At 52.8% G+C, this 15,201-nt stretch overlaps 1 protein-coding gene across 3 annotated transcripts in view; it reads right to left on the bottom strand.

Moving 5' to 3' along the window:
* Positions 1–722: 722 nt before the first annotated feature.
* STK24 (serine/threonine kinase 24) overlaps positions 723–15,201 on the bottom strand; it is a 100,394-nt gene continuing 85,915 nt past the window's right edge. For all 3 annotated transcript variants that reach the window (XM_057707384.1, XM_057707386.1, XM_057707385.1), the window contains 6 exons: positions 12,815–13,000; positions 10,777–10,922; positions 8,936–9,065; positions 7,975–8,043; positions 5,254–5,390; positions 723–1,775 (listed from right to left, as the gene is read on the bottom strand). In XM_057707384.1, coding sequence (XP_057563367.1) covers positions 1,739–1,775; positions 5,254–5,390; positions 7,975–8,043; positions 8,936–9,065; positions 10,777–10,922; positions 12,815–13,000 — 705 coding nt within the window. In that variant the 3' untranslated portion in view covers positions 723–1,738. The remainder of the gene's footprint in view (positions 1,776–5,253; positions 5,391–7,974; positions 8,044–8,935; positions 9,066–10,776; positions 10,923–12,814; positions 13,001–15,201) is intronic.

Below are 15,201 nucleotides of genomic sequence, written 5' to 3'. Positions count from 1 at the left end.
GTTAACATACTTGCGCAAGAGCAATTCAGTTCTATTTGCCCTAACCAAAATGTATCCCTTATAGAAATGACGAACCCTAATCCATTTTCCATTTAAAAAATCACGACACCTTTAGATTTTAAAAACCAGCTCCATTCCATTAACAAATCAAAGCAATAACCCCCCCGCAGGCGTCTCTAGCTGAGGCCCCTGTCCTCTCCCTGTAACTTCCAGGCCACTGGCCCAGCAGACAACTGACCTTCCGTCCCCAAGTTTACCCAGTAACTTCCCTGCTTCCAAAGCGCCTTTGTATCCCGCCTCAAGAACTACAGCTCCAACAAGAAAGGACAATGATTCGTATCAACAAGTGGAAAAGAATGTCACGCGTACGCCCATCGGTCAAGAATTGCTGCAAGAACTACTTCCCATCCCAGAGACCCAGAGGTTATTAACCCCCTTGGCGAGCCGGACCCTGCCGCACAAGCCAAGAAAAACACAGACACCTGGCTGACAAACGCGGACACCGGCTCCTTTAAGAAAACCGAACAACCTTCCCTTGAGGTCCCTGGGAAAAAAGAGAGCAGTGTTACAAGTCAGCATCATTCACCCATATCTTCTCGGGACCATTTTTAAAAGTTGCATAGGGAGCGCTTCTTCCTAAAGCTTCATCCACACACACAGACCCACACCCTCACACACGGCAGGTGCGCTGCCTTCTCAAAAGTCGCGTTCCAAGGAGAGTATGCAAAATCCGTGTTATAAAATTTATTCGTGTAAGCATTCGGACACGTTTAGGTGGGAAAAATGATATGCAGGTTTCACTACAAGATGCAACAGAAAACCCTACTGGAAGGACGGCACAGCGGGCGCGGGGCTGCCAGGGCACGCACGCGAGACGAGATCACGTCATCGGGGAGAAACTTAAAGTAATAATTTAAAGCTTCATGAGGCAAGATATGTTCCAATTTAAAACACTAAGAAAATAGTACCGTCAATGAAAAAGGAAATCAACTTCTAAGTGTACCAAAAAGGTTGTAGGGCAAACAAGAGGAATATTTGCATTTGCTGAGGTACAAATACAGGAGTGTTCCACAAGAGGGGCAGTAATTATTATTAAGGGCAAACCCTGCAAATACAAAATAAAACCCAAATCACTGGTCACAGAATCAAAATTTACAAGTAATAAAGGCAAGGCAATAGACTCAAGTTATGGCCTGTCAAATATTTACTCCACGGACAGTATCTACAGAAGCACTTGGCCAATGTGCACACAGTGATTTCTACGCACGCCCAAAGGGTTTCCGTAAAAATGACGCTATATACAAATCTGTACACTGATCCACCAGAGCGGTTCTCCGTCTCCCGGGGAGGAGTTATTGACGTAAAGCAGGATACCTGAGGTTTCATTTCTTCAGTCGCTTTATCATATTCCCAAATATACATTTCAGGGTTTATTTTTGTTTTTAAAGACACTTTCCTTGGTATGTGCACTACGGTTAAAATTAAAAACAAGAGTAATAAAGTAAAACAATCGCTTGAAGGAGCTGCCCCACCCCCCACCCCATCTGGAGACGTCATCAGGCCCAGGCCAGCGAGGAAGGCCCATGTGGTCCTGGGCAGGTGATGTCGCTGGGGGGACGGCCCCCCGATGGCGCACCCCCCCTTCAGCGGAGTCAGCAAAGGCTCTCGTTGACTTTGAAAAAGGAGGAGGATGAAGAAGGAAGAAAGGAAAAACAAAACCCCCAACGCCAAAGGGATTTCAGCGGGGTGCAGTTCCTCCGCCACTTAGAGAGTACCTAGGAACAAATGAGAAACAGAGGTCAATCGACGTCATTTCTCTAAGCTAAACAACGATTACTTTGCAAAACTTCAAGCAATAATCAAAATCCTAGTTTTTACAGACAATCCCAAGTCACAAAAATTAAGTGGCGCAACACCAATGGGCTAATCATTACATAAAGAATTCATAAAAATTAAGAAAAGCACGACTCCAATACTAAAAACTTTTCATAGATAAACAAAAAGTCCAGCCTCCCAGAACAGGAAAAAAAAGATACGAATAAAGCAGTAAATGATACACCTTCACTTAAAATCAGTTTTTAAAAACTGAAAAATCGATAATAACGACACAGTAAGTAAGACCCCAGGGATGCAGACACATGCCAATCTGAGTATCAGTGCAAGAAACCCTTTCTGGCCACAAAAGTACTGGTGCTTGTTCAAGTAATCCACTTCCTAGAACTGTCTTAAATTTTTGGTAATTACAATAATTAGGAAACAATTCTGATGTCCAACAATAGAGAAATGGTTAAGTAAACTAAGCAAGCTGAATGAAATAACAGATTAACAATCATAATAAGGGACTTCCCTAGGAGTCCAGTGGCTAAGACTCCACGGTCCCAAGGTAGGGGGCCGGGGTTTGATCCCTGATTAGGGAACTAGATCCCACATGCATGATGCAACTAAGAAGTCTGCATGCTGCAACTAAAGATCCCATATGCCGCAACGACAGTCCCACATGCTACAACTAAGACCCAACCCGACGTGGCCAAATATTTCTTTTAAAAATCATAATAATATTTAAGCAATATGAAAAATACACACGGGTTAAGAAGTATATACAAATTTTCACATCTAGTTTTACACAATTTATTCTACGTAAATACCAAAGAATATCCAAAAACTTGGGTCAGTTCATGACTCGTATACAACAATGGAAGGCAATGCACCGAAAATGATGCTGACAGTGGTGGTTGGGCTGTAATGGTGGGCCAGCTACTTCCTCCTGTTTCCAGTAATCCTGCAGCACTGCCTCACTTTGGAACACAAAAAAGGGGGGCGGTCCCCTTCACAGCCAAGATTCCCTGAGCTGCCTCAAAACCGGGGTTCAGCCAGCCATGGGGACGGCTGAGGACGAGTTTAACAGGACTCATGGCAAACATTCCGCTCAGAGCTCCTCTCCTAAGTCACTCGCCCAGGAAACAAATGAGGAGAAAATCACACTCCAGCCACAGATCCTGAGACTCACTTTTCGAGACACGTAAGTGCCTAAGCCATGGTGGGGCTGATGCCACACAAGAGGACCCTCACGTTAACTCAAACACTCTAGACAAAAGCTGGTCCTCACTGTTTCTGAGGTGACCCCCTGGGATGACATGTTCCAGAGCAAAAGGGGTCTGAGGCGTCAGCATCGGCCACTGTGGTCTGGTGGCCTCAGGATGGGGACACACGGGAAGAGCTCGGAGAGCCGGAAAGGGACCAGATAGGGAGCCCCCCCCCCCCCCCCCCAGAGCAGGATCATCTGAGGACGAGGAGAGTCCCAAGTCACGAAGGAGAGAGGACAAGAGGGAGCTGGAGAGGATGGGAAGTAAAACGTTAACCATAAGGTAGACAGAAGGTGGTTTCACCCGCGTTGTGTACGGTCACACATGCCACAGTGGCTCCAACCCTGAGATACGCAGGTTCACAGCAAGATGTGAGCTAGGTGTGAAACACACACCAACTTCAAGGACTCAGCCCCACAACGCAGGTGAAAGACCTTCATACGGAAATAAGATTTCGGATGCAATGGGTTAAGAAATATACCATTGAAACCAATTTCACTTGTTCTTTGTTTTTTTCCCCATTTTTTAATGTGACAACTAGGAAGCTTAAGACACACATGTGCCTCATGTTATCTTTCTATGGGACAGCGCTGGAACAGATCACCTGTGTCAGCAACTTGAGGAAGGGAACAGAGACACAGATCAATGAAACCCCACAGGCCACACCCCCTGTGCCTGCAGCTGTGGGGAAACAGAGTCACGCTCAGATGTCGCTGGTCACAACTTCAGGCAATTCAGGACAACGTGGGAACATCGGTCCTGCAAGGGCACCACGAAGCAGGGACCTAGACACACCACCGGCTTCTGGCTTGGTTCTATTTGCTTGACTTAAAGGGTGTTTTTAATGAGACATAAATGCTGCTGGAATGATATGTGAAGCGGTACCAAGTTTCTTTGAGAAATCAGAAAAATGGACCACTATTAAGAAGGGAAAGTCTGTGATAATCACATTATAGGACAAAATGTCCGATGAATATCATAACAAAGCTGTATTAGAAACGTAACTGCACACATGCACCGGACGGGCACACACATACCAGACGGAAACACAGACTTGGTAAAAACGGTGGTTTCTGGGTAAGCACATGGGTGACTTTCTAATTCTATTTGCCTTCATTCCTGCGATCTGTTAGTATCAAAAGTGGGGAGGAGGGAGGTTACCCCAAAAGCACACTGACTCCTTCAACTGCCTCCAAACTGAAGGCAGCGGAATCAACAGTCTACCCTCCAGCCTCAACGTGAGAGCCGGGTAGAGAGCTGGGATGTTTTCACGAGGGAGCCTGAGTTCCTGAGAATAAACCTGAAGGGGCAGAACTGAGGTTTCCCTTGATGTCCCGCCTGAGAGGGACCCTTCACAGGACAGCCTCTTCATCACCACTTCCAAGTGGCAAAAGTGACTCTACACGCCCCAAACATCTCCATGTGCCAACAGCCGACATCTCAGAAAAGACCTGAGATGCTCCTAACTCCCTTCAAGGCCCAGCCGTCCTTTAGAAAAAGCTCAGGAGCCTGGACGATTCACCTGCAAGGTGAATTTCAATCAAAGCAGTGACCTGTCTGGTGTTTCGGGGAGAGATAAAAGTTTGGGGTGTGGAGGAGAGCTCGCCACTCATTCCAACACCCCCAGGTCACGGCGCGTCTGTGACGCCTCCACAGGGAGGCTCCCCAAACAAGCTCGAGGAAGTGGACGGGGACCAGCTGTTCCCTGCAGGCTGCCACAGACGGGACTCCCTGCCGCCACCCAAGGCTTCCAGGCATGAGGCAGAGCCAAGAACCAGCAGAGCCACCGCCGCCCCCCCCGCCCCCAAAAAAACAAGACACAGAACACACAGCAGAACCTGTGTCCATTCTCACTGAACTCACGGAGCCCCAACCTCTGGTGTTTCTGCACACCTGACGTTAAAGCACAAAACCCGAGTTCCAGACGCCGGGCTCGGGACTGCCCTCCTCTGGCTGGTCACGAGGCTGCACCCGGAGAGCAGAAAGGCAGCCGCAAGTCAGCCTGTACTCATGTGGCGAGAGCCACAAAGCTCTGTGGTCCCTCCCAGAAGTTTCCAGGTTCACGTGGTTCATTCGCTTTGATTTCTCTAATTCAGAAGAACGGGCTTCTCTCCCTCGATTCTGCTCCAAGCCCCTGACCTGGAAGGTTCCAGGCACGGGCGGCACTCACCTCTGCAGCCGCTGCACGAGCTGGGCCACCATGGTGTCCGAGATGCCGGGGCAGGCCTCCTCCGCCAGGTAGATGGCCCCCCGCAGCTCCTCGATGGACCCCAGGTTGCCTCCGCACGCCTGGCTCTTCTCCTTCAGCTGCAAACACAAACATGAGGAACGGCGTGACTCGCCGGAGCTCGGGCAGCCACAGGTGTCTGTTCACGGAGTGACACGACACGTGGCCCACGACTGCTCCGGCCGCAGGGTCCCAGCGGAGCCTCGGCTCAGCCACCAGATCAGCTCAGATCCCTCAGGGAGCTCTCCTGGAGGCTGAGAGCACCAGGCACAGACCGGCCTGAGTCACACCCCAGGCTCTCCCTTCCCCGCGGGAGGAGACACACCGGCTTCTACGCACCCGCACAGAATGTGATTGTGACGTCTGTTCCCTCCACTTTCTTCTTCTACTTCAACCCTAACCTCCCACCAGCAAAGCCATCGCACGCCCACTGGGCTCTGGTTTGCACCTCAAAGCTGTGGTGCGGGCTGTACACTCGGAGCTCCTGAGGGGACCGGGCTGGTGCTGGAGCCTCCAGGGAAACTGCCTGTGTGGTCAGGGTGCTGCCGAGATACTCTATTTAACAAAATAGGCGGCAGCCCTAAATCCTGGGAGGACGGTGTCCTCTCGGCACCTCTGCCCGCGGGAAACCACGCCGGTGTCTTCAGGCACCTCCCGCAGCGTAAGGTCAACTCCAGTCCTTCCGGAATGCGCCCCCAATGCGCCAGGCGGAGGGGGCCTGCTCGGCACGCGACCCAGACCCTCGGGAGCCGGCTCCGCGGGCAGCGTGGGGACCATAGCCAGCCCCGCTTCGGGAGCCCCTTCTCTGCTTTCTCTTACAGTAAAGGCTTGCAGGGCACCCAGCCTGGCTTCTCGGGCTGCCAGGACCACAGGCCACCATGCCAGCTTCAGGCTCACTCTGCACCCATGGCTTCTCCCCTCTCAGTGACAGGGGCAGAGGGACAGGACCAGCCTGGCACTGAGGCCGGAGCATCTGTGCCCGTCCCACGGCGTCACCGACTGCAGCACCACTGGCCTCGAGACGGCACTCCTGTCCATCTGGGACTCCTGGCCCGTTAGCAACCAAGCACAACAAGACTTGAGGTAGCGCCGGGCCCACAGTGAGTGATACCTGGGAACGTCCTCATTTGTGACTCGGGATAATACTCTGCAAACTCGCTACTTATGGAGCGTTATATAAATAGTGCACACTGAACACTCTGAACGTGAGGTTACCAGACACTAGGAAGAAAAACACACAGGAAAAGATGCCTGTGTGTTTACCTTTAGGGTAGCCGAAAAAAATCAAAACATTAGTACATTTAGGATTAGTTAATTAATTCTGGATAATGCCTTCAGAATCGTTTTTTAAATGTGCCCAATAAAAAAATAGACAACATCAGAAAGATCAGAAAATCTACAGCATGTTCCCTGTTGCTCGACTACCCCACTATAAAATGCAAAGTCAGGGTCCCAAGAAAGCAGGGGAGCATCTGGAAAACCTGAAGGGCCGATCGCACAAGGAACGCAAACAAAGAGCAAACAGGGAGGGTCCCGTGGGCATCCTAGGCCAAGGCCGTGAGCAGAAAGCGACACAGAGGGGCCTCGGCCTGCCCTGTTGCTGTTCACTTTTCCACCTGAACCCAGCGTGACCGGTGGTTTCAACCTGGGCCTCGGGCTCCTGTCACGGCCCCTCCGGCTGGGCCCTGACTGGCCAGGTTGGAAGGCAGGGCCCTTGGGCACACGCGTGAGACAGAGGTGGGCCGGGGAAGGCCTGGGAGGACCAGGCCAGCCAGGAGTACCGCCGAGGGCAGGGAGATGGCTCCAGGTGACGGGGGCTCAGGCCAAGGGGGCCACAGGCACGTGCCCGCGGCTGGCGCTTCCCTCCCACTCACCTCAAGCCCCAGGACCCCCCCCCCCGCCCCCGAGCGCTGCGGATCACCCCCCAACCAGAAGGGACTGGGGGACTCACTTTGAATTACCTGAGAGGCAGCCTGAGTCAGGATGGGGGCACGAGAACGTGACAGAAAGGGGTACTTCCAACCCACCTGCCAATCAGCGACGCACCAGAGGAAGGACGATGCCCACCCTCACTGAACCCACGCTGCAGGCGCCTCCACATGCTGCGCGGACGCATCCGCAGGGGCGGGGCCCCCCTGAAGGGGCTCGGGGAGGGGCGCGCAGACACAGCGCCCGCTTGCCAGCACTCGGGGCCCTGCTGGGCGAGGCCACCACTCGGGGGGCTCCGCAGGAAACACGAGGACCCCAGGGAACCTGGTATCTCCTTTAAAGTAAACATCTGCTTTCCACGTGCCATACGTCAGTCTGTCACGTCAAAGAGGTCGGGCTGCACCCACGTGGACTTTGCAGAGAGCAGCACAGCCGAAGGGAGAGATCACCCTGGACCGGGGCTGGGTTGCGGATGTCCCACGTGCACACGCTGGGCGGCGACCCAGCAACAGTTCCCAGGAGGGGCTGGACAGAAGACGGGCCCCAGGAAAGCAGGCGGCACTCCTGGAAGGCGGGGTCCCATCCCAGCCAGCCCCCCGGAGCACAACGCCCTCTCCACCTGCTTGTGCCAGCCGGTCTAACCTCTCAAAGTCCACAGGCCACCCGGCCACAGATGGGGCACCTGCTCCCCCTTGTCCCCTTGCGCCTCCCCCGAAAGTCAACTGGGCACCTTACCTCTGCAAACAGCGGAGAAATAATTGTAGATAAACACTGAGAGAAAGGCCTCTTTGGGATGTCTTTCATCTTGGGGAGGAAAAAGTAATGAGAAATATTTAACATTCACATTTGCAGTAACTGAATGAACCTTAGATACATGTCTGCCACAGTCTCTGCACAGGTCTGGCCTAGAGGTCCGTTCCCAGTGGACAGGCACCAGAGGGCCAGCAAGCGGCACCCTGTGTGGACGCAGGAGGTGCGCTGTTGCACCCGAGCCACGTACAGAGAGGACCTGACCAACAAAGGCATGGAAATGGCCCGTACATCAGAGCTGGCTGTTGCAGGTGGCTGTCGTAGGACAGTGCCGCCTTTTTTTTCTCTTGCTGCCTCTATCTGAACACATAATGCTCCTATCTGCTTCTCAAAGCAGGACTTGTAGGGTCACCAGAGGACAGCCACTGGTCCGCACGGCCTAAGAGAAACTACACACTGTGCTTCAAAACGATCCTAAAACTACAGTTTTTCACAAACCTAAACAGGCACAAAACCAATTCATCAAAATTAAGTATGTAAGTATCAAAGCCAATATATGTAATTTTAAGATTCCTTAAACAAAACTCAATCCCCAACATTCGGTACCTTGATGAGTCACGCGACACAGGCACAGTCTCGTCAAGAGAGCTGGAAAGTCACTTCCAACCCGCCTCCCCCTCCCCGCTTCTGTGCAAATGTCAGGAAATGCTGAGCTGACGGCAAGGCTACAGAGAGTAGCGACCAGCAGGCCAGAGTCCAGACCCGCAGGCTGGCCTCGCTGGGGACTCAGACAGAACACCATCTCCTCATCTGTCAATCCCCCGACAGCCAAATCCCACAACAGGCTGCCCCGGGGGACCGCAGAACAGCAGGCTTCACACAGAAGTGACTCAAACACGCTGCAGACGCACGGCCAGTGCTAGTCACTCTGCGCGCGCAAACGTACCTTGTTTCTTTCTAGATCTGACGGCTGAAGGGCTCCATTCTCAAGACTCTTTGGATCCTTCTCCCGGATCGTGAAGATCCAGTCTCCCGAGTCGCTGCCTCCGGATGCTTGGCCGTCCGTGTCCGTTTCCCTTAACACAGAAATCCACGGGGCCCCGGGGTGAGCGCCAGCCCCACTGGGAGACTGGAAACTTCCAGTCCCGTCCACTCCCCTCCAGGCCTGCGCCTCCAGTCCCCCCCCCGGGCTGCAGAAGCCGCCCCTGCCTCCGACCTCACAGAGAAGAGAGAGCCCGTCGGAACGTGGTTCCCACCGCCTCCCACAGGGCCGCTGCACCCACAGTCCCTCCCACCCTCTCCTCTAAACAGCCTCCACCGGCTCCGTCCCCACAACACCTGAGCTCGCAGTCCTCCTGCTCACTCAGTGCCCCTCCCGCCCTCAGCCACCTACACTCCGGCCTCCATCTCTCACCTTCCACTCACTCCAAGACCCACCCTGTCCCTGCCACCACACGGCCAAGGCCCCCTCGCCCCCGGCCAGCCACGGGACAAGGAGCTACTGTTCCGTCCTTCTCCTGCCTGAAGGCTCAGCACCAAACACTCCCACGGATCGCCCTCCTCCAGAGGCCCTAGACTCCGGGGGCCACACTCCGACCCGACTTGTCGGCAGGTTCTTCCTTCATGCTGGTGTTTCCTGGCATCCGGCCCTAGGCCTCTGGCCCTTCTCCGCAGCTATGTCCTCAGGGCTCCAGTGACCATTCACAGAGTGGTGGCTCTAAACCCGCATCACCTACCTAGGTAGCTCACCTCAATGCCAAATCTCGATGCTGCTCTCAACTGAACACAACCTCTTGGACATGTGAACACGTCCCACATCAAACCCAGCTTCCTGTGCCCTGGCCTCCCCAGACCAAGTCTCTTCTCCGGTGCTGTCTTCTCAGTGGACCCGCTACACCACTAAAGCCAGACCGTCCCACCTGTGTTACCCAGACCCACGGTCAACGTTCCACCTCCCCGCCCATCTCTTCATCCCCATCCCCACCACCCTCATGGCTCAATGTCGTGCCCTCATCAACGTCCTAGTCTGCGGTTCTCACCCCCAACTCTGCAACAGAATCACCTGGAGACCTTGAAAATACTCTGGGCCTATCCAGTGGCCTGGCACTTGGACCTGGGCCGTGGGTCAGCTTGCACTTCTGGCCGAGGTGTGAAGGAGCACAGGCCAGGAGCCACCTACTTGGAGCACCTCCACTCCTGACCCTCGCGCCTCACGGCCTCCTTCTTCCACGTCGGAGCCATCGGTCCAGCTCTCCCCACCTCTATGCACCCAAACAGCTCCCAGATCTAATTCACCTCTTTAGCTAACAGATTTCCTAGATGCTTAACTTGACACCAGTTTATAGTCACTTCCTGGTACAGAACTTTTACGACACCAGGCATGTATGAGAACACAACACGGAATCACTAATACCCTCATTTATATTTTTTTAAAAATACATGTAAAGCCATTTCACCTGATCAGTATTTTAAAAGCAGGAGGTATAATGAAGGGGAAAGAAACCAGGTCCAATCCTTTATGCACAGCTCTGTCTCAGAGAAACTCCATTGGCAACAAAAAGAGACTCAAAGACTCCCAAATATAGTCCCATACTAACATAAGAAGCACCATCAGCCTGGATTTTATTTTTAAAAGGGAAAAAAAAAAAAGGAAAAAAAAAAAGAAACCCAAAACCCACCCCAATGAAGAGAGTCGAACGAACAGGGCCGTGTCAAGTATAGCCCGGGGCTCAGTGACACAACCCGGGTCACAGACACCCCCTCAGAACTCAGGCCGAGTGGACTTACGTGTCTGAGTCCTCGGAGCTGGAGTCTTCGTGGCTCTGTTCGGCCTTCCACCTCTTGTACCTGTCGATGAGCTCAGTCAGGTAGGAGGTTTTCTTTGCATTGCGGATTATGAACTTGTGCTTCAGTAACTCCTTAGCAGTGGGTCTCTGGAAAACAAACCACCCAACAAACCAAACAGAAAAAGCGTGAGATCAAGTTCTCTACATTCTGCTTGACCCTACCCTGAAGGACACACGTCTGCCTCAAAAAGTCCAACAACCATGCTGAGTTTTCTTCAAAGTTTTTTCCTTTAACATTGACTCAAAGAATGTCACTTGGCACCTGTGGGTGGGATCCCGTTCACCGTGTGGACAAGGTATCTAGTATCTAAGGGGGTCCTTAACATTCTGGAGATAAGCCAGAGCCCCTTCCCAGAAAAACGCATTTACATAGAAAACGCTGAGGAGAATTTCACAGACACGGTTCAGTCATCACTGCTAATGCTGGCAGAGAGAAAACGTGCTGTATCACCTGTTAACTTTCTATCTTCTGTTTGGCTCCACCCCCCAAAATAATAAGATAAGTGTTAATTTAAATCCATTTAGAAGAAAGGAGCCAGGAGATACCCTTTTCTTGGACGCTGAAAAGGTACCCAAGTTCTCTCAGTCATCGGCCTTCCCAATTCAGAAATGCTGCCTCTTCCCTTGTGATCGGGGTGAGGACTTCATCCAAGCCCCCGGCTCAGCATGGCCGGAGCCAGTGCGCGTGCGTGGAACTCAGCCACTCACTCTGCCCTTGAGAAAGGCAAGCCCAACTGTAGGGAGCACGCCTCCCAAGAAAGTCACACAGTCCGAACAGGAGCAGACCGCGGGAACACACAAACCACACGAGTTAGACTGCGTCCCCCGCTGCTCTGAATTACTAAAGCTTCCTGAACAAGAGCCAGGCATGCTTCTCAAACTCAAGCCTGTGAAAAACCTAGGTCACTTTGGGTCGTTCTCAGTCCCTGCCCACATGAGTGTCAAACCCCAAGCCTCTCAGAAGTGCCCGGGTTCTGAGCTTCTCATCCCCTCCTCAGTGCGTCTGGGCTGGGGGTCGCGGGGGAGATGTGTGCACTGGGACAGCCAGCCGACACCGGAAATACACGTGTGACAGGAAGATGTGCAGGCGTGTGGGTGTGTCTTCTTGGGCTCGGAACAAACTCCTAATAACAGCGTTCAGAGCCTCAAGAGCACAAAGAACAGCGGCCTGCACGGCACCTGAAGGGTGGCGTGCATCCCCTCGAGGTTCTCAGAAAACGCTGCGTTCCTCATTGAATTCCATTACCAAAACTGGTCTCACGTTAGAAAACCACGGTGCTCTTGTAAAACGAACCACGTGTTTTTAGATTAAAGTCGGGGGCCGGGGGAGGGTGCGGGTCAGCAGTTTCCACCCGACGCTGGGCCACCCCCGACGGAAAACTCGGAAACAAAACAAAGACACGTGGGGTTACACGCGACACCAAAATACACAGACAACTTTCGAAGAACCGTCCTAATTCGGGGAGAAAATCAGGCTAAAGCCCTGCAGTCGTCCCTGCCACGTGGCTCTGTCAGACTTAACTTGATGGCAAAGACCGTGAGAAGGAAGAAGGGAAGCACAGTAGGGGTACGTTTATAGCTCACTCCTCTTCTCCCTCCTCGCACATGCCAAGAAGAAACTGAAAACGTTTACTTTAAAGACATATTTAGCCGTTGTCTTTCAGGCCAGACTTTGCACTATAAACATTAAAAACGTATGATTCCACATATAATATTAAGAACCATCTTCATGCTCAATGAGGTCTGAGATACTAGAAAAGCTGAAAGAAAATAAGTAGGTTTTTAATCCTTAAAAGATAGAGTAACAATAAAAAACATATTTGCAATTCAAAGAACTCAATCACACCCTTTGGAAAAAGAAAAATAAATGAGATCATGAAGACAGCTGATACCAGTGACTAAAGAAATGCCAGTAAGAGGCATCCAGACCGGTCAGGCCCCACAGGAGGAGACACCCGTCCTGATCGCGGGACACTCACAAAGCTCGGCTCCTTATTCAAACAGGCCTCCACGAACTCCTTGAGGGGTTTGCTGTAGTTTCCCTCCAGCGTCGGAGGGTTGTTCTTTGGAATGAGGAATAAGACCTTCATGGGATGCAGCTCGGAGTGAGGCGGCTCCCCTTTGGCAAGCTCGATCGCCGTGATGCCCAGGGACCAGATGTCCGCCTGCAACGGCAAAGCATCGTTACACACTCGGGGCAGGACGCAGTTCAACGCGGCGCACGTCTTAGGAAAAATGTGTCCATGTGCTTCTAAGGTTCGGAAGAAGACACTCATTCTTAACTGGAAACTTTAAAAAAGATACGTCTTTGGTATAACTTCAAAATAGGCAACACACAGGAGAAAAGTTCACACACAAAGCATCTCCTGCCTCGACGTGGAAGTCGGCTCTTGCAATGACTCCGGTTCCCTTTGCTGCTGGAGGTCGGAGACATCCCACTTTCGCTGAAGTCCTGCGTCAGTGGGACAGGGAACCCGAGGTGAGGGGCGAGGGCGTGGCCAAGCCTCCCCATCCAGTGACGCTCGAAAGCCCGTACGGCCCTGAGGTGAGAGCAGGCGGCCTGGCCCCGGACAGGGTTAGACGCCCGCTCTCCGGCCGGTCCTGGGACATGAGACAGGACACCTGACCTGTGGGCCTAGCTCCCTTCTCTGTAAACTGGGAAGCACACTAGGGTGATCGTACAAGACGCTTCACACGGCGCCCAGGACTCAGAGGAAACGTCCACAAGTCCAGACGTGGAGAACACCACCTGCGGTGTCCCCACGCGCCTGTCACAGGGTTCAACTGTGAATAACCCGCCCCACTGGCTCCGTCTGTTTTTTCGCCATCACATCTGAAAGTAAACCACAGGCATCATGACGTTTTTCCCGGGGAGCACTTCAGTGTGCCAATATAAGGGCTTTTATCAACACCTAAAATTAACAATTCCTCAGTATCACGTACTAAATAAATTTTTTCAGCTGTTCAAAAAAGTCTTTTCACAGTTCGTTTACTTGAATCAGGATCCAAGCAAGGCCCATGTGTTGCACTGACAGGTCGGCTAACACTCTTCTAATCTAGAACCATCCACTCCCAGTCTCCCATGCCACCGACCTCAGGCAGAAACAGGCCCCAAACTCTAGATTTATGTGGGTCCCCCCTGCTGTCATGTACATGTTCTAGCTCCTCACTTCCTGTCGAGCGACAGGTCAGTTACATTTAGAGGCTTGGTCACGGTCACTGTCGGCAGGAATCGGGCAGCGCATGGGGCAGCCGTGTCCAGCTGCCTGACCCCCCCGCCATGGCCACACTGCTCAGTCCGCAGATGAGCGGTTCCCTGACCGCATGCTGGGAATGAGAAGAGCTCTGGCGGGCAGGCTTTCTCAGCAGCTGATACCAAGCTCTGGCAAAGAGGACAAAGGCTAGAAATGAAGCAGGACCCCCAAGGCAGGCAAAGAACGGGATGGGGGGGCACAGGGACACAGGCATCCTGCGCTCAGCCTGCACGACCTTCCTGCTCCCATCACTGTGCTGCAAACGCATCCTAATCCCAGGCACGTCCCTCACACTCACTCCAAGGCTGGGAAACAAGGCTGAAACACCGTTCAGGTCACCACAAGACCTAGACGTTCCCAACCGGTAACAACCACCAGAGGACTCATCTGCCCTGTTCCCACAACCCTAGGCCATGCGAGAAGTCCTGGCAACAGTCCTCCCCGGGCAGTGGTCCATGGGGTCGATGCCCACCACATCTTCTACTTCCTCCTGCTGCAGTGAAGGTGGGAATAACAGACAGCAAGGCTTGTTCTAAACTCTGTACTCAATTTGACGAAAGGGATGGACCTAGAAGATCCAGTATCAGAAGTAATGCTCCTACCTTCCTTCCCTCTGCTTTATCTTACACGTGTATTACTTTAAAAACCAGCAAAGTGTGAGGTGTTCCAGGGTCCGCCCCCCAGGAGGAGGAAGCTGGGTGCGGTGAGCATCTGTCAGCGGGGGGTGGCAGGAGGACCGGAAGAAGGGTGCAGGCATGAGGAGGCAGGGCGAGTTGCAAGAACAGAAGCAAAAATGATGAGTACACGACTCTCATTCGGTCGCCGTTCCCTTCTCAAGTCTGTGACTCCACAGCTGTCTGCCTCTCCCAGATTTCATTAAACTGCTTGTTTGCAAAGCCTGCCGCTCGGCACCAGCCTGGCTCTCGGCTGTACAGATACAGATGATCGGTGATGCACGCACCTCCAGACGCCCCAGCATCCCGTAATCACTTAAACACACTTTCTAGAAGGCCCAGCCGATGCTGGCGTCTGCTGGCGGCCTGTCACAGGATGTGCCTGCACTCACTTCCTTCAGAGACCCGAGGGCTTGCTATCAGGCTCCAGGCCGGACA

The sequence above is a fragment of the Hippopotamus amphibius genome, chromosome 14 (genome assembly GCF_030028045.1).
Source record: "Hippopotamus amphibius kiboko isolate mHipAmp2 chromosome 14, mHipAmp2.hap2, whole genome shotgun sequence".
Lineage (NCBI taxonomy): Eukaryota > Metazoa > Chordata > Mammalia > Artiodactyla > Hippopotamidae > Hippopotamus > Hippopotamus amphibius.
The sequence above is the reverse complement of the archived record's forward strand: the minus strand, read 5'-3'. Positions and strand labels throughout refer to the sequence as shown.